The 22212-nt window shown below is 46.5% G+C and overlaps 1 protein-coding gene across 17 annotated transcripts in view; it reads right to left on the bottom strand.

Annotated features, from left to right (window-relative positions):
- MYCBP2 (MYC binding protein 2) overlaps positions 1–22212 on the bottom strand; it is a 1769078-nt gene that overhangs the window by 316208 nt on the left and 1430658 nt on the right. For all 17 annotated transcript variants that reach the window (XM_069205243.1, XM_069205245.1, XM_069205247.1 and 14 more), the window contains one exon: positions 4586–4742. In XM_069205243.1, the coding sequence (XP_069061344.1) occupies positions 4586–4742 (157 nt within the window). The remainder of the gene's footprint in view (positions 1–4585; positions 4743–22212) is intronic.

Here is a 22212-nt window from a genome sequence, read left to right as displayed (position 1 = left end):
CAGACCCTCTGTGCTCAATCTGGTACCACTAAGATGACTTGGTCCTGGTCGTTCTTGATCTTATTGAAAACTCTGGGCAAAAGTGGTATTTGCGGAAAAGCGTACAGGAGGCCTGAACTCCACTCGCGTTGAAAAGTGTCACCGAGAAATTGCTGCCTTGGAAACGCCAATGCGCAATATTGCTGACATTGCACGTTCTCTGCAGAGACGAACAGATCTAACCAAGGCTCTCCCCACTGCTGAAAGAGTCCTTGCACCAGCTCCGGATGGAGATACCACTAGATGATCTGCTAGGCATCGACGACTGGTTTCGTCCACCCTGGCGTTCAGAAAACCTGCCAGGTGTTGAACCACCAGGGTTAAACCCTGCTGTTCCAGCCATGTCCAGAGACGCAGATCCTCTTGACAAAGGGTCCACGACCACACACCGCCCTGCTTGTTGTAGTACCACATTGTGCATCCGTGAACACATGCACTATCTTCCCTTTCACAAACGGAAGAAATGCTTTCAATGCTAGCCGGATCGCACAGAGCTCCAATAAGTTGATATGGAGCCCGCAGGGGCCCCTGATCTCCACTTCTCCCAGGTGGCCGCCCCACCCCAGAAGTGACGCATCTGTCACTACTTTGAGATCTGGTTGAGAAAGGGAGAGGAGTCTTTGACCCAATCACAATTCACTAACCACCATCGCAGATCTTTTGCAGTTCTCTCCGAGATCTGAACCATATCAGTAAGATTTCCCTGATGCTGTGCCCACTGGAACTTCAAGTCCCATTGCACAGCCCTCATATACCATCTGGCACGTTTGACTAACAGGATGTAGGAAGCCATGAGTCCCAACAGGCACACAGTCGGTCTCACCAAAATCCAGGATGGAGGCCAAAACATCGGTAGGATAACCTGAATGTCCTTGACTCGCTGCTCGGTAGGATAAAGCCGAAACTGCACTGTGTCCAGAACAGCCCAGATGAAAAGGAGCTTATGAGAGAGAGTCAGGTGTGACTTTAGCACGTTTATAGTGAACCCCAGCGAATGTAGGAGGTCTGCCATAGTCTGAAGGTGGGTGACGAGAGCCAGAGTCGTAGAAGCCTTCAACAGCCAGTTGTCGAGGTAGGGGAAGACTGAAATCCCTAACCTGCGCAGATGAGCTGCTACCACCGCCATTACCTTGGTAAACACCTGAGGGGCACTGGTGAGACTGAAGGGGAACACCTTAAACTGAAAGTGCTTGTGGCCCACCTTGAACCACAAGTAATGCCTGTGGGCGGGCAGGATGGGGATGTGAAAATATGCATCCTGCAAATCCAACGCTACCATCCAGGCTCCTTGGTCTTGAGCAGACAAGACCTGAGCTAGAGTGAGCATCTTGAATTTCTCCTTTTTGAGGAAGAGACTGACGTCCCTTAAATCCAAGATAGGGCAAAGACCCTTGTTCTTTTTTGGAATCAGAAAGTAGCGGGAATAACAAACACTGCCTACTTCTGACATCGGGACCCTTTCTATGGCTCCCCTTGGTCAAGAGAGCCGTAACTTCCTAACGGAGCAAGATTAAATGATCCTCCACCCGTTCTTTTAATGGAGGCACAGAGGGAGGTAAGGACTGGAAGGGGAAGGGATAGCCCTTCTTTATAATCTGCAAGACCCATTTGTCCGATGTTATGGACCGCCAGTGAGGGAGATGAAATCGAATCCTCCCTCCAACTGGACGAATATGGTCTGGCAGAACTATACTAGGAGGGCTTGGGCGTTGCGGAAGAAGGGGGCTGGGTGGTGGCCTACCTCTGGCTAGACCCACTGGGTCTGAAGGTACCATAACCTCATCCTCGCACTGGATGCTGTGAAGCCAGGGGACGGTGGCTAACCTGTGGCTGGTATGGTACTGCGCCCCTCCCGAAGCCTCGAAAGGATCTGGCCGTGGCTCGAGAGTCCTTGAACCACTCAAGCGCCAAGTCTGCCTTCTCACCAAAAAGGCATGACCCATTGAAAGGCATGAACATCAGATTTGTCTGCCCATCCCTCGAAAAGCCAGTGGTACGTAGCCAGGCGTCAGAGGGCCACAGTCGAAGAAATCACCCTGCCCAGCGAGTCGGTCGTGTCCAAGCCACACTGGTGGGTAAACTTGGCAGTATGTCTCCCATCCTTGATAGCTTGGGTGAGTGTGTCACGTACGCCCTCCGGGACCTGGTGCAGCACCTGTGCCACTGTATCCCGTAAAGTATGGGAAAAACATCCCAATAGGCGTTTACTGACCTCAACACCATGGCGGAGGACGAAAACAACTTCATCCCATGTTTCTCCAGCCTCTTGGATTCCCTATCTGGGGGAGCGGTAGGGAAGGCACCACAGGAAGTGGGGGCTTGGACCAACAAGCTCTCTGGGGTGGGGTGTTGGGTGAGGAAACTAGGGTTGTTAGGAGCTGGTGAATGACGGCGGCCAATTGTCCTATTCACAGGAGCTCCTCTGCTGGGCTTGGACCACATCCCCATTTGGACATCGGTCAGAGCTTCATTGAAGGGTAACATCAGCTCTGATGTAGCAACCCCCGGCTGAAGCACCTCTGTCAGGAGGTTAGTCCTGACCAGCACCTTAAGCAAGTCTAGGTCCAAGATCTCAGCTGCCCTACGCACCACCATGGCATACACTGCACCTTCCTCCGTAGCCACCTGATCAGATTCAGAAATGAAGAGTTGATGAAGGGCTGTGGTGCCTTCTGAGGCAGAGATATGTTTCTGTCTAAGCTGGATTGAACTAGAATTGAGTGTGTCGTTATGGCTTCAGGACATAACCTCAGTTGGGGCTGAGATTTATTGAGCTCCGATTTAGAGAGGACTATTGATTGAGTGTTTTTCTCTAGCACCGACAGGGCCGGAGTCTTGGTCAAAGCGATCAGCGAGAATTTTGGTGCCAGATTGGAAGCCGGTTGTGGCACTGAATATGAACTTGAGGCAGGTTCAGGGGCCACAGATGGTACTGAGGACAGTCATGCCAGCAGTAACCAGACTGGAGGGCTCCACAGATACGTGGTGCAAGAAAGCAGGCCAAAGGCAGCCAAAAGAGTAAAGACATGGCTCTTTAAAAGCCTAAGTCTGTTGCAATGTCACCAATGGGCCTGGAAACATAGGTTTGCATAGAGATTAGTTGTAAAATCAGCTCCTCAGGGTGGGAAAGGGATTGAGCCCAAGAGACACCCTGACGCCCTCAAGGCTTCTTAGACAGAGTAGCAGGGCTGGGATGAATCACGCTTGGCCTTCCCAAATCGCCTTCAGATTCATTAGGGCAGACTTTTTGCAGGACTTGGTCATTTGCCCCAAACCCAGACACCAGAAGCATACCTCATGGGGGTATGTCACAAACATCTGTTTGCTACAATACCTACAAATCTTAAACCCTGTAGTTTTTTTTGTGATGGGAGGCCAATTCCCTTGCACACTGGGAAAAAGCAGAATTTTGAGCAAAAAATATAAGAGTCAACTGACTAAGAAATTGATAGGAGCAAGCACCAGATCCATGTACAAAGGTGCAAAAATAAACAACCTAACATCGACATGCATGAGTGGCGCTCATATGCAGATCCATCTTCACTTTGGGGTGGAACGAAGACATTGCGGAGTCGCACTGTGCCACTAATCACCAAGCAGGAGCGATGCTGTTTAAACCTTCCGGATCCAGTCTGGTGTGTCTCGATATTTTGAAAGCTATAAAACTGAGGTTTTAAGTTTTCATCAAAAATATATACTTTTTAAATATGTGGCATACCTAAATTGATAAATTAAGTTTTTTTTCCAAAAGTTTTGATCTGTTTTCTACATGCAAATCACAGTTCATGTGTCACTCTGTTTATCTATGAACTACTTTTATTTAGATGGTCACGTTTTCCTTTTTTGGTCAGTTTGTACAAGCATTGATAAAATATTAGTATTACACAGAATGACTATGGTAGCTCAAAAATAGTCCACAATTATAAAATTGCCTGCTTACTATCTAAGCTTAGATATGTTTACCTACGATTTTCTAGGTACTGTATATCCTATTTGTTACTTTAAACACTAATAACTAAGTCAAAATCTGGGACATTATGGAGATCTTATGTGGGAGGACAATCCAATATGGTAGTCAACTAGCAGCTCAAATGTTCCTAAAAGAACAGCATACATTTCAAGTGACAAAACCCACATGAGAATAACTTCCTCAAAAAAAAAAAAAAAAACAATCATAACGGCTAGGGATCCACTTTGTTGGTTAATACTGTAATTGTATAATACTTTGAAAAAATGTTTCTTGGTAAGGTAAGAGTAATTTTACAAAAATGTTTGAAAACAAACTGCTTAAGAATTTGCTCTATTTCTTTAGTTCAAGACTGCTGGGAATCATATTCTTTTTGTGATACAGAATGGGTTATGTGGTCAGGGAACAATCTTTAAAAGCTTAAGAGACTAAATTGATGCAATGAAAAAAGAAACTGCTAAGTGCCACTATAAATAAACAGAAAGGAAGAACCACAAAGATTTACCAAAATATTACATGGCTAGTTTACTATATAAGGTACATTTGAAAGAGGAATCTGATTTTTCACAGTTCACTTACCTGATTTATAGCTTCAAACCCAGACTGCACACTAATGTTAAAGCTCTCCTCGCTATCCCCATCATCAGATTTTGAAAGAATGTTGTTAATGTGATGGAAGACGTTGCTCTGATGAAGGAACTGATGATCAGATTGTTTGAATTTGAGGCTCCAGCACCTGTATGCATGATACAAAACAGAATGGAAATACACAATGTTAAATGTGTTTTTGAAAAACAAAGCATTTTCTTTAATGCAAATGAAGGACAGCCTTGGACAAGATTGTAGAGACAATATTGAGAAAAGAACAGGAGACACCCCAGCATACTGCAGTAGAAACAATTTTCACAAGAACCAACTACTTGTAAAATTTCAGTTAAAATGCTCATAAATAGTGTAACTAACATATGAAACACAAGTATCAATACTCTTTGCATTTACCGGACATTTAGAAGTACACTTGCTTTGCTCCAAGATTGACCCTGATCATGTTTGCAATGAGACTCCCCTCTAAGGTCCTTTGTTTTCCATACATCAAGTTATCTAAAGATTACATTTTATTGCATCAAATTAATTTTTGTGCAAGGGTGGAAGTAATCTTTGTGACAAACAGAACCTTGTGGTCAGTCATTTAAATCTATAGTCAATGAAGGAAAACTATTTTTATTGGCTGGTACGTTTTTCTTTAGCACCACACACCAGGTATAGATTCATATCCTGTGAGTAGGTTAGCTGGAATCACCACTTATTTGGAGGTGGAATTGCATTTGAAGCTGTCTGTTGGGATGGAAAAGTCCACTACACGGAAACGGATGTGAATCCTTGCTCTGAATGCCGAACTGTCTTACTGTCTGGATCCCTAATGCTGATTATTTTTGTCATAGCCGAACACGGGTCATGCATATGCTCTAGGCCTGTCCAAGATGGGCATCGAAAGTATTGCTCTCATAGTGGTGGAATGCTACCACCATGAGTTAACCAACACAAGCGCGGTGGTGGTAACATACTGTGTGGTGATCATTAGTAGTGAAGAGGTCCTTTTCACCCTGTGCCACTGGAAAGAGGCTTACAGGTTCACTCACCTTCTTAAAGGTTCCACTGTGTGCTTAGCTCACCCTTGGCATACATCAGGTTGATGTGGAAGTGCATGTGTCGTGCAAACATGCTGAATGCATTTGCACTTGCAAACAATACACTACACAAAGGGTAAAGTTTGGTACCGAGCACACATAGTAAATGTATGTGTGCTGGAAGTGAGTTAAATGTGTGTGCTGCATATCGGTATGCTGGTGGTGGCATAATACATGAGGATAACAGTGATGTGCAATAAGTGTGCTGTGGATGAGCATACATATACCTACTGTCCTTCCTATGACATAGGCCGTCAGCCACAACTCTCCAGCCATCTCTGTCCTGGGCTTTTCTTTTAATCTGACTCCAGGTGTAACCCGTCTCCTTGGGTAGAGTGTGACCTATCCAGTTCCAGTGTCATGCCATGATTTCTTCATGAGGAGGGAGTTGGAAAGTCTAAAGCCATAGATTGGTGCTGCTGATGGTGTTTCGCCAGTGGATTTGGAGAATTGTTTTGCTCAGACAGGTGTTGATGAAGGTCTGACTTTATCGGTGGTGGTCACAGTTGTCCTCCAAGTTTCTTCTCCATACAGAAAGACAGATTACACGTTGGTGTTAGAATCTGACCTTGGCATTAGGCCCTTGGAGCTCCAGATCTTCTTTAGCTGAGTGAAGGCAGCCCTTACTTTGCCGATTCTTGCCTTGACATTGGTGTCTGTGCTGCCCTGCTTGTCTATGACACTGCCTAGATAAGCTAAGACCTCAAACCTCTTCCAATGCATCACCTGCAAGAGTGACAACAGCTATGCGAGCCGTGTTAGCCTTCCAGAGCTTGGTTTTTCCCCTGTGGATGTTGAGGCCAAGTTGTGCTGATGTGGCTGACACTATGTCGATCTCCCCTGTGGATGTACACTCAGTGCAAATTTTCCAGCACTGGTACATTACTTAGAAGAACTTGGGATTCATCTTAGGAAGCCCAGGCCTGCCTGGTGATAACTTGAGGAGGAGAGGAATTCCCCCAGACAGATGTGTATTGCTGCATTCCGGTAAGCTGGATGGGACATGCACTGGAGGATGGTAGAGCAATTCTCCCTCTGTACGTTTCAAAGGGCTCTTTGATTAAATGACAGATCACAAGGAAGAGACCTAGACATATCTCAGGATAAAGAGAGGACGCTGATAAGGGAATCATAAAGAGTAGGGTTAAGGGCCCAAGATTTAACCTTGTGATGCACAGATCACTGTGGCTGACTTCCATATGTGAACTCTGGTCACTCCCATGAATCTTGTTGTGGGTTAACCAGCTTCGGAGTCCTGGCTTCTGTGAAAGATAACTTTCAGGAGGAAGAAGAAAGGGGAAAGATGCCCATTTAAAAAAAGATGAAACACTATAAAACTTCAAAGACTCAAAATTACATTTTTGGTCTGGTAAAGGACTATAAATAAGGGAATTTGAGCCCTCAAACATTGTCATCTGCCTAGCAGGTAGATGGCCTGTTTGAGGAGAAGCGCTTCAAGACTTCTGCCTGTGACAAGGACTAGGGGCCCAAGCCTCAGTCTCCCTGCTGGGTGAGGGACAATCACTCACGGAAACAAAGACCACCTGCCCTGGAGGACCAGCACCTGCCTTCTCGGCAAGACCAGTGTGCCCTGTGAGGGAAGAAGAGAGCAATGGAGGGAGCAAGGTCCAGAGGGGAGCCCTGACTTGAGGACCCACTGTGCGAGGTGTAAGGAATCTGCTCTTGCACCGATTGGGACATAGCCCGTGTGCTGGACTGATTCGCGACCCCAAAAGCCAGAAGGAGCCCCTGCAGACACAATCACCAGGTCAGCGCGACCAGACTTCTGAGTGTCGTGGAGGCAATCCCGAAAGCCAGGAGGGGCTGCCGGAGACGCTGAGGCCACGGGTCTGGGTCGCTACCCGAAACCAAGAAACTGCTGCTGTGACCAAGGTGAGATCAGCCTGTATTCTATGGACTGCAGGGAATAAGACCCAAGGTTAAACAGGACACTGCCAGAGCCCCAACGGAGCAAAGAGACCACCCCCGCCCCTGCAGAGGGAAAAGTGACATCATCTGATCGCCAGAGCAGGAGCACCCGGATTGCTAGAACCATCTGGTGGTGTGACTTGAGGGAGAAAGCCTGGCGGGTGCTGCAGAGTGTGATTGAATGCAGCCAGACTTTGCTGATATGGAGCATGGCTGTGCTGCACAGCTGAAGGGTTCTGTAGGAAGTTGGCTCTGTATATACTATTTCAAAGTAAGAAATAGTGTGCACAGAGTCCAAGGGTTCCCCTTAGAGGTAAGATAGTGGCAAAAGTAGTTAATTCTAATGCTCTATTTTGTGGTAGTGTGGTTGAGCAGTAGGCTTATCAGAGGGAAGTGTTAAGCATTTGTTGCGTACACACAGGCAATAAATGAGGAACACACACTCAAAGACTTACTCCAGGCCAACAGGTTTTTATATTGAAAAATATATTTTATTTTAAGAAGCACAGGTTCAAGATTTACAGTTAATACTTTAAATGTAAGGTTCTTCACTTAGATACTTTCGGAACTTTGAAGAAAAGCAATATCATATACAGTCTTTGAAAAAATGTCAATAAGCTATTTTCAAAGTGGACACAGTGCAAAAATCAACAGTTCCTGGGGAGGTAAGTAAAGGTTAGGTTTGCAGGTAAGTAAAACACTTACAAGTCTCAAAGTTGGGGCATAGGTAGCCCACCGTTGGGTGTTCAAGGCAACCCCAAAGTTACCACACCAGCAGCTCAGGGCCGGTCAGGTGCAGAGGTCAAAAAGGTGCCCAAAACACATAGGCTTCAATGGAGAACAGGGGTGCCCCAGTTCCAGTCTGCCAGCAGGTAAGTAAGTTCTCGGGGGCAGACCAGGGGGGTTTTAAAGGGCACCGGGGGGGGGGAACACAAGAAGGCACAGAAAGTACACCCTCAGCGGCACCGGGGCGGCCGGGTGCAGCGTGCAAACAGGCGTCGGGTTTTAGATAGGAAGTAATGGAGAGACCCGGGGGTCACTTCCACGATGCAGGCAGGCACGGGGGCTCCTTGGGGCAGCCATAACCTGGGCTAGGCAGAGGGTCGCCTGGGGGTCGCTCCTGCACTGGAGTTCGGTTTCTTCAGGTCCTGAGGGCTGCGGGTGCAGTGTTGATTCCAGGCGTCGGGTCCCTTGTTATAGGCAGTCGTGGTCAGGGGGAGCCTCTGGATTCTCTTTGCAGGCATCGCTGTGGGGGCTCAGGGGGGTCGTCTCTGTTTACTCACGGGCTCGCAGTCGCCAGGGAGTCCTCACTGAGGTGTTGGTTTTCTGCAAGTCGAGCCAGGGGATTTGGGTGCACAGTGGAAAGTCTCACGCTTCCGGCGGGAAACGTGAAGTCTTTAAAGTTGCTTCTTTGTTGCAAAGAAGTTGCAGGTTTTTTTAACAGAGCCGCTGTTCGCAGGAGTTTCTTGGACCTTGGGTGCAGGGCAGTCTTCTGAGGCTTCAGAGGTCACTGGTCCCTGTTGGATGCGTCACTGTTGCAGTTTTCTTCGAAGTTGGGAGACAGGCCAGTAGGGCTGGGGCCAAAGCAGTTGTCGTCTCCGTCTTCTCTGCAGGGCTTCAGGTCAGCAGTCCTTCTTCATGTTAAGGTTGCAGGAATCTAGTTTACTAGGTTCTGGTGAGCCCCTAAATACTGAATTTAGAGGTGTGTTTAGGTCTGGGAGGGCAGTAGCCAATGGCTACTGTCCTTGAGGGTGGCTACACCACACCATCTTTGTGCCTCCTCCCTGTGGGGAGGGGGGGGGGGCACATCCCTAATCCTATTGGGGGAATCCTCCAAGCTCAAGATGGAGGATTTCTCAAGGCAGGGGGTCACCTCAGCTCAGCACATCTTAGCGGTGTCCTGACTGGTGGGTGACTCCTCCTTGTTTTTCTCATTATCTCCTCCAGCCTTGCCGCCAAAAGTGTGGGAAGTGGCCGGAGGGGCAGGCATCTCCACTAGCTGGGATGCCTGAGGCGCTGTAACAAAAGGGGTGAGCCTTTGAGGCTCACCACCAGGTGTTACAGTTCCTGCAGGGGGAGGTGAGAAGCACCTCTACCCAGTACTTGCTTTGTTCCTGGCCACAGAGTGACAAAGGCACTCTCCCCATGTGGCCAGCAACATTTCTGGTGTGTGGCAGGCTGGCAGAAACTGGTCAGCCTACACTGGAAGTCGGCTATGTTTTCAGGGGGCATCTCTAAGATGCCCTCTGGGTGTATTTTACAATAAATTGTACACTGACATCAGTGTGCATTTATTGTGCTGAAAAGTTTGATACCAAACTTCCCAGTTTTCAGTGTAGCCATTATGGAACTGTGGAGTTTGTGTTTGACAAACTCCCAGACCATATACTCTTATGGCTACCCTACACTTACAATGTCTAAGGTTTGGCTTAGACACTGTAGGGGCATAGTGCTCATGCACATATGCCCTCACCTGTGGTATAGTGCACCCTGCCTTAGGGCTGTAAGGCCTGCTAGAGGGGTGACTTACCTATGCCACAGGCAGTGTGAGGTTGGCATGGCACTCTGAGGGGAGTGCCATGTCGACTTAGTCATTTTCTCACCACCAGCACACACAAGCGGAGAGGCAGTGTGCATGTGCTGAGTGAGGGGTCCCTAGGGTGGCATAAGACATGCTGCAGCCCTGAGAGACCTTCCCTGGCATCAGGGCCCTTGGTACCAGGGGGTAGCAGTTACAAGGGACTTACCTAGGTGCCAGGGTTGTGCCAATTGTGGAGACAAAGGTACAGTTTAGGGAAAGAACACTGGTGCTGGGGCCTGGTTAGCAGGGTCCCAGCACACTTTCAAATCATAACTTAGCATCAGCAAAGGCAAAAAGTCAGGGGGTAACTATGCCAAGGAGGCATTCCCTTACAGGTTCCATACAGCATTTCCTCGTAAGACAGGAAATGGGCCTTTGGGGCCCCAGGGGACTTGCCACTATTGATGCTGCAAGCCCACAGACTCTAGTGATTGAATTTATGAAAATAATCTGAGGGAGAAATCTGAAGGGAGAACTCTAGAGTACAACCTAGTGGTTTACATTCCCTGGATGCAGTCATCATTGGAGGGGAATAACACTGAACCCATTGCACTAGAGGTGGGACGACAGGAAGGGGCCTGACAACTACTAAATCCCTAACCTCAAGGAGGACTGTGTAATTGCTTTTTAATTTTGTTTACTTTTGCGTGTGCAGAATTATAATTAAATACTTATTTGTACATAAAACAATTATTTGACTGGACATTGATTTACTGTTTGCGCTACTTGAACATTGAGTTATGAGTAGTGTTCACTGATCTCTATCGGCGCTTCCCCACAAAGCAGCCTTGACTGTTTGCTCTGCACTACCCAACTGAGAAGTGCAGAAGGGGGTACTTGGACATGTTTTGCAGGATCCAGAGTAGGGCAGGCCCCGGGACATTCGGATTAAAATGCCTCAACCACCACGGCTGGGCCCAGAAACTCCTGTTTGACCCGTGGCCCTCTGAACTGGGTTATGACACTGTCGATTTCTTAAGCACTGCTTGCTCCACTTGGATGTTCATTCTTTAATCTTGAGCAGTACAGTCACATTTTGTAACATTGCAGACTAAATTCCAGGTTGCAGCCTTCCATATGTTATATGGGCATTAGCGGTAGTTATCCTACTGCTGTACCCCCTTAGAACATATAGTGTGTGCTTTTTGGTATGATTCACTGCTGTTTTCCTCAATTCACTTTTATGCACTTCACTTTTCATCTTGCCAGTCCTGTTGTGTAAGTGTAACAGAAGTGCTCTTTTTAGAGTTCTGAAAAGTAACCAACAGAGGAGTTTCTAAATGCCTAGGTTATATTTAAGTGATGTATTAAAAGTCTTCAGAAATCAAATGTATATTAACTTCAGTGAGTATCAGTCTAAAGGCCCTATAAAAATGGAATTTACAATTAACAAACTAACATGCAATAAAAAGGCACTTTGAAGATGTGGTGTGTTCTTAGAAAATTACCCTGGTTCAGCTCTAATCAGGGCACGTAATTCATTGACCCATCTTTGTTATACGATTGTATAAAAAGATCATCTTTAACAAGAAACTCCATAATATGATATTTATGCATAATGTTTGTAATACTCATTCTGTGCCAGCAATTGGCTCCACAACTTCATCCTGTCTCCAGAAACTACTCCACACTTGGCCTTACTGGTCCATACAATGTGTAACCCCAGTGCACTGATGTCAGTATCTCATTCTTTTGTCCCCATGCCCTTAGAGGTGGAGACAAGGCTAACATGATTGAAAAAGGTTGCAGTGTATTAAAGTTTTGGCCTTATTTAAAAGGCACATGATCACTTCCCAGCATGGAGAGGTGAGTGGATTGGAGAGGAACCTGCAGATTTATAGAGTATCCACCAGAAAGATTGCTAACAAAAGTAATAGTTATTGCAAGTATTTCCATGATACATCAGTCATAAACTTGTCCTATTTAAATCATTACTATGTGCATGAAGTTCTATTTTACATCAGTATCTTTTCTGTACTAACATAATTTAATTACAGTTAATACAAATTCCTTTGTTCAGGTTGTTTTATAATTCTGCCCATTGGCAATTTCTGTAACTGTTGTTGGAGTTTAGGTAAGATAATCATTTGACTCTTTCAGTTCATTATATTGTCCTCTACTAGGGATCATTAACACTCTTGCAGTGTGCTGAATTCATTCAAGTGTTCATGCTGGCTCCTTACAGGACCCCAGGGTAATTTCCTTTTTGTATATCATGCCCTTCCTCATTCTGCTTTTCATTGATTGGGTTCCTCGCCTATTATATTATCACATGTAAGTTGATACTTTGTCGGTACATGTGTAAACTCATCAGGCTTCCTTGTCTCTCTCCTTGCTTCCACATTCAAAAGAGCAGTCTAACATTCAGTCAATTTCAGTGTCTCTTGTCTCTCATTGCCACCAGCTGTGTCTTCTCGCTTTCTATTTCATTGGATAGTCTTTTGATTAATACCAGTGCTAAAGTTATGAACATGCTTGTGGTGCTTATCTCTGTGTCACAGGTACAGGCATATCTATCTCTCTTGTACGATGTATTTGTCTATTTGTGGCTTCCATAATTGAAAGCAAGATTGCCTCCCAGTATATGCTCAAGTTTCAACAACTCCATGACCTATATCACAAGTCAGCTTTAACTTCCGCGTGCATCTGGGCAGTGCACTAGTTCTTTTAGGTGTGTAGGTAATTTAAGTGTATTAGTTTTAATTAGTTGTTTCTGGAGACTCGAGGTGCGCTGGACAGAATGGGTTCCCAGTCTGTCTCTTTGCAGGTTTATGAACCCATTCTGTCTCTTATGCAGGTTTACCAATATGTGATGCCTATCTCCGTTCATCTATTATTCCTTTAACCTATTTGTGTAAAGCTTTCTACAGGAGTGATGTAGCCCTGGTTCTGTCTCTGGTTGTACTTATCAATTGGAGCCCTGTGTATGGGTAGTTCAGTGGGTCCCACCTTTCATACCTGGTGTACTGTAGCTCTAAATGAACTGTGTAACAGGAAATGTCCTTTCAGTATATTACATTCACTAGTAAGTTCTGGGAAGTCTAAAGATGCTTCTCCCCAATAAGTATGTAACTGTGTAATCCTCTTCTCCTTTCATGTTGATAGTCCGTCCCAGTTATTTCTATGTGGGAGGGCTGCTAATCCCTCTAACAGGAGTCATGGAGCTCATTGATTGTTTTTGTATGTCCTTGTAGTCTGAGTTCCCAGCAGTGCTTAAGTGCTCCTGGCAAACTATGCAGGTTGCCCACCCTTCCACTGCGTCCCATTAGGATGGTCGCCAAGTCTGTTAGAGTGGGAGTGGTACTGCTCTTGTACCTTGTGCCTAATTTATATTCATTCTTCCATCCATCTTGCTTCCCACTGTAATTTCAAAGCAATATAGTAAAGTCTGGGACTGCTAAATCCCCCATGGGGACTGAGAGCCTGAGTTTTGTTAACAATATGTTTCTATATTTCTAGCCTCACATTACGAATAATGTGCTATTGTATCAAGCGCTCTGAAGAGAAGAAGGAGTATCCGATATTCTGCTCCAAGGCAAGTAAATTGTCCTTCTGATGGATACTTCCATCTGTAGATTCCTCACCTCTAGCCTCAATACTGCAGGAGTACCTTACAGGTGGAGAATTTGAGGATATGGTCAAGCCAGGAAGTCCTGTAGCAGAGCTGGCAAAATGACCATCCATGCAGATGTCAAAGTCATGCAACAATGCTTGTGTAAGGTATGGACCTAACTCCACACTGTAGCTGGCAGATGTACAAGACACTCCTTACAGCACTGAAAAAGTGGTCTCTTCCATGTTGAAATGGGCCTTGATGCCATCAGCAGGCTCCTTCTTGCCAGAGTGTAGCAGATCTTGATGTACAGCACAATCCAACAAGAAATAGTCTGTTTCTTGGAGAAGAACACACAGGCAAGGATAAACTGATCAACAATTTGGTACTTGTGGTTGCTGGCAATGTATAAACTGGATGCCCAACGACGACTCAGCCCTCAAGTCTTCCAAACTACTCATCACGAGGCAAAGGTCTTTAGGGGAACTCTTCCTCTAAATCCATCACACTCCTTGATGGGCTTGAAATGCGTGAGGCCACATCCTGCACATGCTTGGGTCCCAGACAGAAGAGACAGACATTGTGGGGGGTCCAAGAGCAAAACTGGAGCAGCATACTTTAAAACCTTTAATATTGAGGTAGACATCCCAGAAAAAGCTCCAGATTTTAAGTTTTAAGAATATGGAGACAATGTCCTGACGAGCTATTCTGGGCTCTGTACAGAAGGGCACAAAAAAGGAACCAACATTGGTGTGTGGTGTAGGAAGCTGGCTATCTATGTAGCGTACCAACGTAGGGGTACACCATGCAGATGGGCCAGTTGATAATTATTGGCTTACAAGGCTTAAACTAATAATTCCAAATGCTCTCTTTTGTGGTAGTGAGGGTGAGCAGTTTAGGGTTATCACAGGGTAGTGTTAAGCATTTGTTGAACATGGAGAGTCAATAAAAGAGATGCACACTCAAGAAGAAACTCAAGACCAATTTAGAAAAATAGCAGTATATTATATATACATTTTAGACATCATATCTTCAGGTTCAGGTAAGTACTTTAGGCGTTTTTAGATTTATACAGGTAAACAGTACAAAATCACAGTTGTCAGATTTGAGGCATGAGCCTCAAATGTGGTAATGTTATCCTATGGGGGACACATTCACTGCATAGGTATTCTTGAATTTGTTGAAGATCTTATTTGGCAGTTAAGGTATTTAGGTCCAAGAAAACACCACCAGTTTGGGGCATACAGTCCGAGGGAGTCAGGGCGCAAAAGTAGTGGTCGCTGTGGTAACCTCAATCGCTAAGCGGTTTAGCTGTCAAGGTTTGAAGGAACCTGTCAAACAACAGGGACTGCAAGGTGGGAAACATCAGGCAGAGCCCAGCAGGGTGGGCCTGACTTGTGGGGACCCCTAGGCAAAGGAAACACCGGCAGAAGACATGTACTCGGGTTGTGGGGCTCGGGTGCAGATGTGCTGGCTGGCCACTTGGAGATAGAGCAGGAGCGACGTGCGTGGCTAGGGCTGGCCAGTGGCGGCGAGGACGAGGGAGAAAATCACTTACCTGCTTTGCTCCTGCGCCGCTCCTCTTCTCTCCCGTCGATGCAGCAGAAACTGCTCTGAGCAGCGTCAGAATTGGCTGGGAGCGCCCAGCCAGGGCGCTCCCAGGCAGACTGGGAGCCTGTGCAGGCTCTCTACAGCCAAGCAACTGTGTTGCTGGGCTGTAAAGAGCCTTCTGTGCATGAGTTTGGCTGGCCTGAGAGGGCCAGCCAAACACACATGCGCTTTGAGAGGAGTGCACAGTGCACTCCCCTGAGCTGGTCAACCCCAATGCCCGCCCCTTTTACATGGAATGGATAATAAACAGAGTTTATTATCCTCTGGAAAAGGATTTGCAGAGGTTGCTGCTAGTGGGGGGTGATGCTCCTCCGCCCATACGGAGGAGCCGCGCCTGAGATAGAGGGACTCTCAGTTCTCGCCCGGGACCTGTTAAGGAGGGGAAAAAAACATAGCAAGACTCCTTCTTGCATGTAGCTGGCCTTTGCTGAAATCCCTCGATGTGCAGGTACATTTTTGCAGCAGTGGTGTTCTGGCTGAACACAAACAAGTCTTGGTTCTTGCAACTGGCAGTGGTACCCAGGGTAATGGTGCAGAGAGGCTCCGAGGAGGCTCAGTGTATCGAAGACTGGAGGGGTCAACATAGCTGCCCTTCTCGACACTTGGGATCCTGACCAGATGTTTCCTCAATGGACCCAATGGTCAGTAACACGAGGAACCAGTCAGTCACTGTTGATGCCTGTTGGTGCAGGAAGTGGCTCATCCACTTCAAGGGGGATGCTCAATGGTTGGCAAAGGACTGGCAGGCCTCCAAGGCTTTTGGATGATGCACAGCTGCAGGACGAGTCGGGTCTTTGCGATTGTCGGGACAGGAGTAGGTAGAGTTTGGAACCAAGGTCCACAGCTATTCCACACTTCTTGCGCTGGTCCGCTTTTCCTTGTCCTTCTTCTTGTAGTCACGCAAATCTAAGTTCCTGGTGTCAGGGGGCCACTTAAGTACTCAATTCAGGAGTGTTTAAGGGAGTGTAGGGTAGTAGTCAATTGGCTTCTTATCCCTGGGGTGACCACACCCCTTATATTTGACCACTACTTGTGGGGAGTGGGCATAACCCTATCCCAGCGTTCCTAGTTCCACCAAAACCAAGATGGTGGAACCCTTCCTTCATGGAGCACATCAGGCAGCCCACCTTAAGTATGTGACTAGCCTGGTGATGAAACAAGCCTACTTGCATAGCTAATTTCCCACTTGTCCTGGTGTCAAATGGGCCTCAGGACAGAAAATGGCATCTCCCAGGTCTGGGGGGGGAGCTGGAGTCACATATCAAAGGTGGTAGGAACTTTAAAGCCCCTGGCCTTGGTATACAGATTCACTAGCCATCATGCTGGAAGAGGTGTGAACACCTTGCTCTGGAGCAGGCATTGTTTCTGGCCTCAGAGAGCATGGACTCTCACCTCCAGGAGGTCAGAAACTTGTCTGTGGTGGCAGGCTGGTTGATACCAGTCATCCAATGCACTAGAGGACTAATAGACTTTCAGTGGACACCTCTAAGGTGCCCTTTTGGGTGCATGTCATATTAAATCTAATACTGGCAACAGTATGGATGTATTACGACAAGGTGTTCGATACCAAACACCATTATTTTCTGTGCAGCCATCATGCAGATGGGGTACTTCTGATGACCAGTGCCCAGTACATGTTCTTAAGACGGCTGCCAGGTCACTTGCAATATCTAGTAATGGAACTAGAAGTCACAGGGGCATATCTGCTCATGGAGATATGTTCTCACATAAAACTAAGTGCAGCCTGCATTAGGGCTTCAAAGCCTGTAGGGTTTACTTCCATATATTATATGCAGAGGATTTGGTGGGCACACAGTGAGTGTGCCATGTTATGTTTTCACCATGACAAGCAGTCTGCATTGGCAGGCTGTGTGCAATTTGAATGGGGGTCCCTTAGGGCGGCACAATACATGCTGCAGCCCTGAGGGACCCTCTTTGGTACCCATGCCCTAAGTAACAAAAGTACCACGTACTATGGACTTACAAGGGTGCTAAAGTGTGTGCCAATTGGGTTACAATGAGAAAATTTTACCTTGTTTTTAGGGAAAGAGCACAGGCACTGGGGCCGCTGCACATCAGTTGAAAAACATCAGTACCAGTGGCAAAACGTGGGTTTGACATGACAAAAAGAGGCACTTTCCTGCAGATGGGCTGGCACCTTACATGACTATTATGACATATCCACAGATGAACCCGATGGCTACACTTATGGCCACAGGAGAGCTATTGTACCCTCCCTGATGCAATTTGGCACCTGGAGGATATTCAATAGGTGGTGACTCAAGAGGTAGGGAACTCTTCAGGTAGAAGTATCCATCAGAAGGTTAAATTTATTAGTACACATGACCAAACAAATACGAAAGGGGTGGCAGAAAGACCACATAGAACAGAACATACATGGTTGTGGGCTTTTTATCTATAATTTCTGAATGTATTTTATTTGTAGAATCGTGTAACTGCCATGAAGATAGGCACTTCGGAAACACAGGAAATGACTGATCGTAGCTTCTATTCTAACATATTGGGCTTAGACACCTTCTTCAAGTAGAACATTAATTAGCTCTTTGCTAATAAATAGCAAAGAGTAAGTTATATTAACTTTCATTTGTGTTCCTTAAATTGTGGGGTTAAATGATTGATAGATTTATAGAAACTACTAACTTGCATACACATTTGTCTGGCTAAGGCCTTTCAAGTAGATGAATCTCCTTCTATATTGAATGTTAAACATAGCACAGAGTGACCGTATAAAAATTCTGACTGGCCAGGCGGAGGAATGGTCTTTTCCAGGCAGAGAATGAATAGCCATTGTAAGGAAATAGTGCTAAAAAACAGACATCTCTGTGCTAATCAATAATGAACTCCCAATGAAGGCATCTTAATGGGATCTTGAGAGGAAAAGAGAGATTAGTTCGCAGAGCTCCCCCTGTAAGGGGAGTCCCTGTTCTTAGAAATCAGCTTGCTGAGAGGGGAGATGGAAGGATTGGTAAGTAATCTGAGGCCAGATCGTGCCTCTAGCAGATAAGCTGTTACCAAAGGTAAGTAACTTGTTCATCTGATAGAGACATCAAGCTGCAGATTCCCTACCTTAGAATTAGATACCAAAGCAATACATACCCAGAGGAGGGTCTGTGGACCAATTTAGACAAGTTCATCCTGCAGGACTGAACAGGCAAAATGCCTGTCACAACGGACCTGAATGTTCAGAAAGTAATGTTAGGGAGTCCTGTACAGTGAAACCCACGTTGCTGCCAGATATATAGCCAGGACCGGAACTCTGCATTCTAATGCAGTGGTCGTGGATCTAACTCTCTTAGAATAAGCACGCAAGTCCTCAGAGAGTTGCTTCTTGGCTAAGGCTGAGCAGATTTTAATGTAAAGCGAATGACCTTGCAAAACGTCACTGACTAAAACAACCCCGTTCCAAAAGAAAGCGAATACTCTTAGGAATTGAGGAGAGTAAAAACATACTCTGCACCAGAAGAACTATGGAAAGGACCACAGGCAGGTAAAGTCATTAAGGCACTGAAAGCATGGGTACAGCGTTACCATGGCAGCGGGGCAAACTGTGTTGGAAGACTACAGGCCGTAGAAACATACAAATCACCTGCCCCCAAGATGGGATTGAATCCATAGGGGCCCAGAGTCAACGGTCAATGGCACTGAGCTATAGCTGCTCGCAATAAAACGGCATGATAATAGCCAAAGCTGCTCTGTAAAAGCACAGACAAAGGGGGGGAAACCAAGTACCCATTTATGAAGAAGCAATGAATAATGCTGTAACAAATATATGGAAAAGACCACAAGAGCAACCATTGGTATAGAGCAGCAGTTGTCCCAACAAAAAACTGCCAGAGATAACGTTAACGCCTCTGGGACCACTGGGACGATCTAGACGCATAATGCACATAGGAGGAAAAGAAAGATAATTATATCAGTCAAGACAGAAGCCAGCTCTACAGTGATGTCATAAAGTGCATGAGGTCAGAGCTGAGTATTCAGCAAGATAGAACTAATAGAAGAGAACAGAGAGTGTGGAGGACATCACACACACACATCAGTAAAACAAAGGCTATCAAAGCATTTAAATCATTGCCAATTGACTGAGTAGTCCTCATCAGGTCGCTTGATATCAAAAAGCCTAAAAGGAGACAGCAGGTGTGAAACCTGGCTGAAGTATGGAACAAAAGGTAAAATACAAAAATCTCCAGGGAGGAAAAATTAAATTTTTCTATCAGAAAATTACCAAAGCTAAGTAACTTGTTCATCTGATAGAGGCTTCTAATTGCAGATTCCTTACGTTAGTGCCTCTGCCTCTCTGTGGAATACACGTCTGAGTCAGGATGACAGTTGGGCTGTTTGTGTATTCACTCTAGACAGTCACACAAAGGGAGCTGAGGTGTGCCCTGCAAATACTGATGGCCCATCACCAGGCTGATGGGTCTTCTTGAGCTAGGGTGGTGGGAGGAGCTTGCACTTGCACCTGTAAAGGGCTTTGTCTGTCCGTACACAAAACACTCTCCAACCCCTTGGAGTGTGTCTAGGGTCAGGGCAGGAAAGGCAAGGTCTTGTGCAGTACAAAGACTTCTCTTTGAAGTTGGCCTACTTGTAAGACAGAAATGGGTATGAGTACTTGACCACTGAACCCACAAAGTTAGAACACTTCTTAACTGAGCTGCCAGGAAGAAGAGCTGAATGCTGTAGGAGCAACTGCCACTCTTCCTGTTGCTCTGCTATATTGGCCTGCTGCTTGCTGCTTCTGCCCTGGAAGTGAAAGGACTGGATTTAGCTTTCTACATCCTGCTTCCAAAAGTTCTCCAAGGGCATCGAATGAGCTTGCCTCCTGTTAAGAAATCTAAGGGACATCAAAGACTTCTTCTGGCAGCACCTGGGCTCTCTTGCTGAGAGTTCCGACTTGCCAAGTGGTGTCTATCCAGCCCCTGGGAGTGAAAGCTGGTGCAACCAAGAAGAAAACAAGCAAATCGACTCCAGAGCGACTTTGGAACCGTTGCCGTTCTCCAATCACGCGCCGCTGACTGCACCAACTGTGACCAATGCCGCAGTGCCTCCGAAGTTTCACCACAGCGTGAGTCCAGAGCAACGTGTCACCAACATCCATGGCAGCCGACTCTGCAGCAGCACTTGTGGCCCCGTGGTGTGAGCGAGACACAGCAAAGTCGACGACGCGTATCTTGACCTGCTGAATTCATCAATCCCGCCGTTCCATATGTAACTAACGCCTCGCCACCAACGTCGCATCACCTCCCCTGCAACCCTAAGGAACAGACACCTCCCCTTCCCAGCAGTAAGGAACAAACGCCTCACCTCTAGCGTCACCTCACCTAACTGACTACGGTGCAACGTCTTTCTTTTCTCATCATTTTCCAAGTTACTGTACCTGGGGTCCGTGCGACTCCATGACAGGCCCAAACTCCCTCGTAAGTGGTGTCAGACTAGTGGAAATGACACAGTCTAAACGCTGTGATATACCCAGTTGGAGATAATGTGTTTCTAAGTGCTTCGCTAAGATTTAAACTTGGAAAATTTGAATCTTTGAAGGTGTATGTTGGATTTTTGTCTTGCTTTACTCAGATAAATATAGGCTATTTTTTTAAACTAGTGTGGAGTCCCGTTGTGGTGTTTTCACTGTGTAACTATGTGTGTGTGTACAAATAATTAACACATAGCCTCTGAGATAAGCCTGACTGCTTGAGCCAAGCTACCAAGTGGGTGAGCAGGGGTTATCTTAGCTGTGTAACTCCCTTACACTGACTTGAGTGAGGGTCCCTACTTGGACAGGATGCAAACCGCTGTCAACTAGAGACCTCATTTCTTACAGTCCTGAAGGATCAAACGGGCAAAGTGCCTGTACCTACAGACCTGACTGTCCAGACAGTAGTGTTTCATAAGCATGTGCAGAGATGCCCACGTTGCTGCCTGACAGTTATCAAGGACTGGAACTCCGCGTGCTAATGCAGTGGTTGCAGCTTTAGCTCTGGTAGAATGAGCAGGCAAACCCTCAGGGGGTTGCTTCTTAGCCAGTGCATTGCCCATTTTAATGGAGAGTACGAGCCATCTGGAGATGGTTATATTCTGCACTGCCCGACCTTTCTTCGCACCCACATAACCAACAGAGTTAATCATCCACCCAGAAATCTTTGGTGAGATCGAAGCAGAATGCCAGCGTCCTTTTTGGGTACAGGCAGTGGAGACTCTCTTGCCCAAAGCTCCTCCAGGTGGCCACTTGATTCTACCATATTGAATCCAGGGTGGGCAGAGGTCCCTTGCAGTATCTGACTGACCATGTCAGGCAGGTGACGTCACAGCCCCCTCCTGCGTCACTTCAAGGTGGTCACCCTGCTAGGTGCCCAATCCCCCTTCCTGGGCTATTTAGGGTCTCCTTCTTGGATTGGTCCTCAGAATTGACATGCAAGATTCCAGCAGGACTCCTCTGCATCATTTACTTCATCTTCTGGCCACTAGGACTACAACTGGACACTCCAGGAACAGCCAATCAGCAACTACAGTGATGACTCCACTCTGCAACATTGTTTCTCCGGCTCCTTCCAGCAATTGCAACTTTTCCGCAGCTGTGCATCCTCTGAGGGCAGAGAGTCTTCAGTCTGCACAAGAAGTAAGAGAGATTGTCCCTTAGAGGGAAGGAGTCACTCCCCTTCATCCGCAGGCACCAACTGCAATGATGACTGGTTGCGTGGATCTGCTCTCCACCAGAACTGCATAGATTCTGCATCAGAGGTGGTGGTCTGGAGTGGTCCCCTTGGCCCTTTCTACCAGCTGTCCAACTCGGGAAACAGTAAGCCCTCGCATCGTCTAGTGGCACAGT

The sequence above is a fragment of the Pleurodeles waltl genome, chromosome 8 (genome assembly GCF_031143425.1).
Source record: "Pleurodeles waltl isolate 20211129_DDA chromosome 8, aPleWal1.hap1.20221129, whole genome shotgun sequence".
In the NCBI taxonomy this organism is placed as follows: Eukaryota; Metazoa; Chordata; class Amphibia; order Caudata; family Salamandridae; genus Pleurodeles; species Pleurodeles waltl.
The sequence above is the reverse complement of the archived record's forward strand: the minus strand, read 5'-3'. Positions and strand labels throughout refer to the sequence as shown.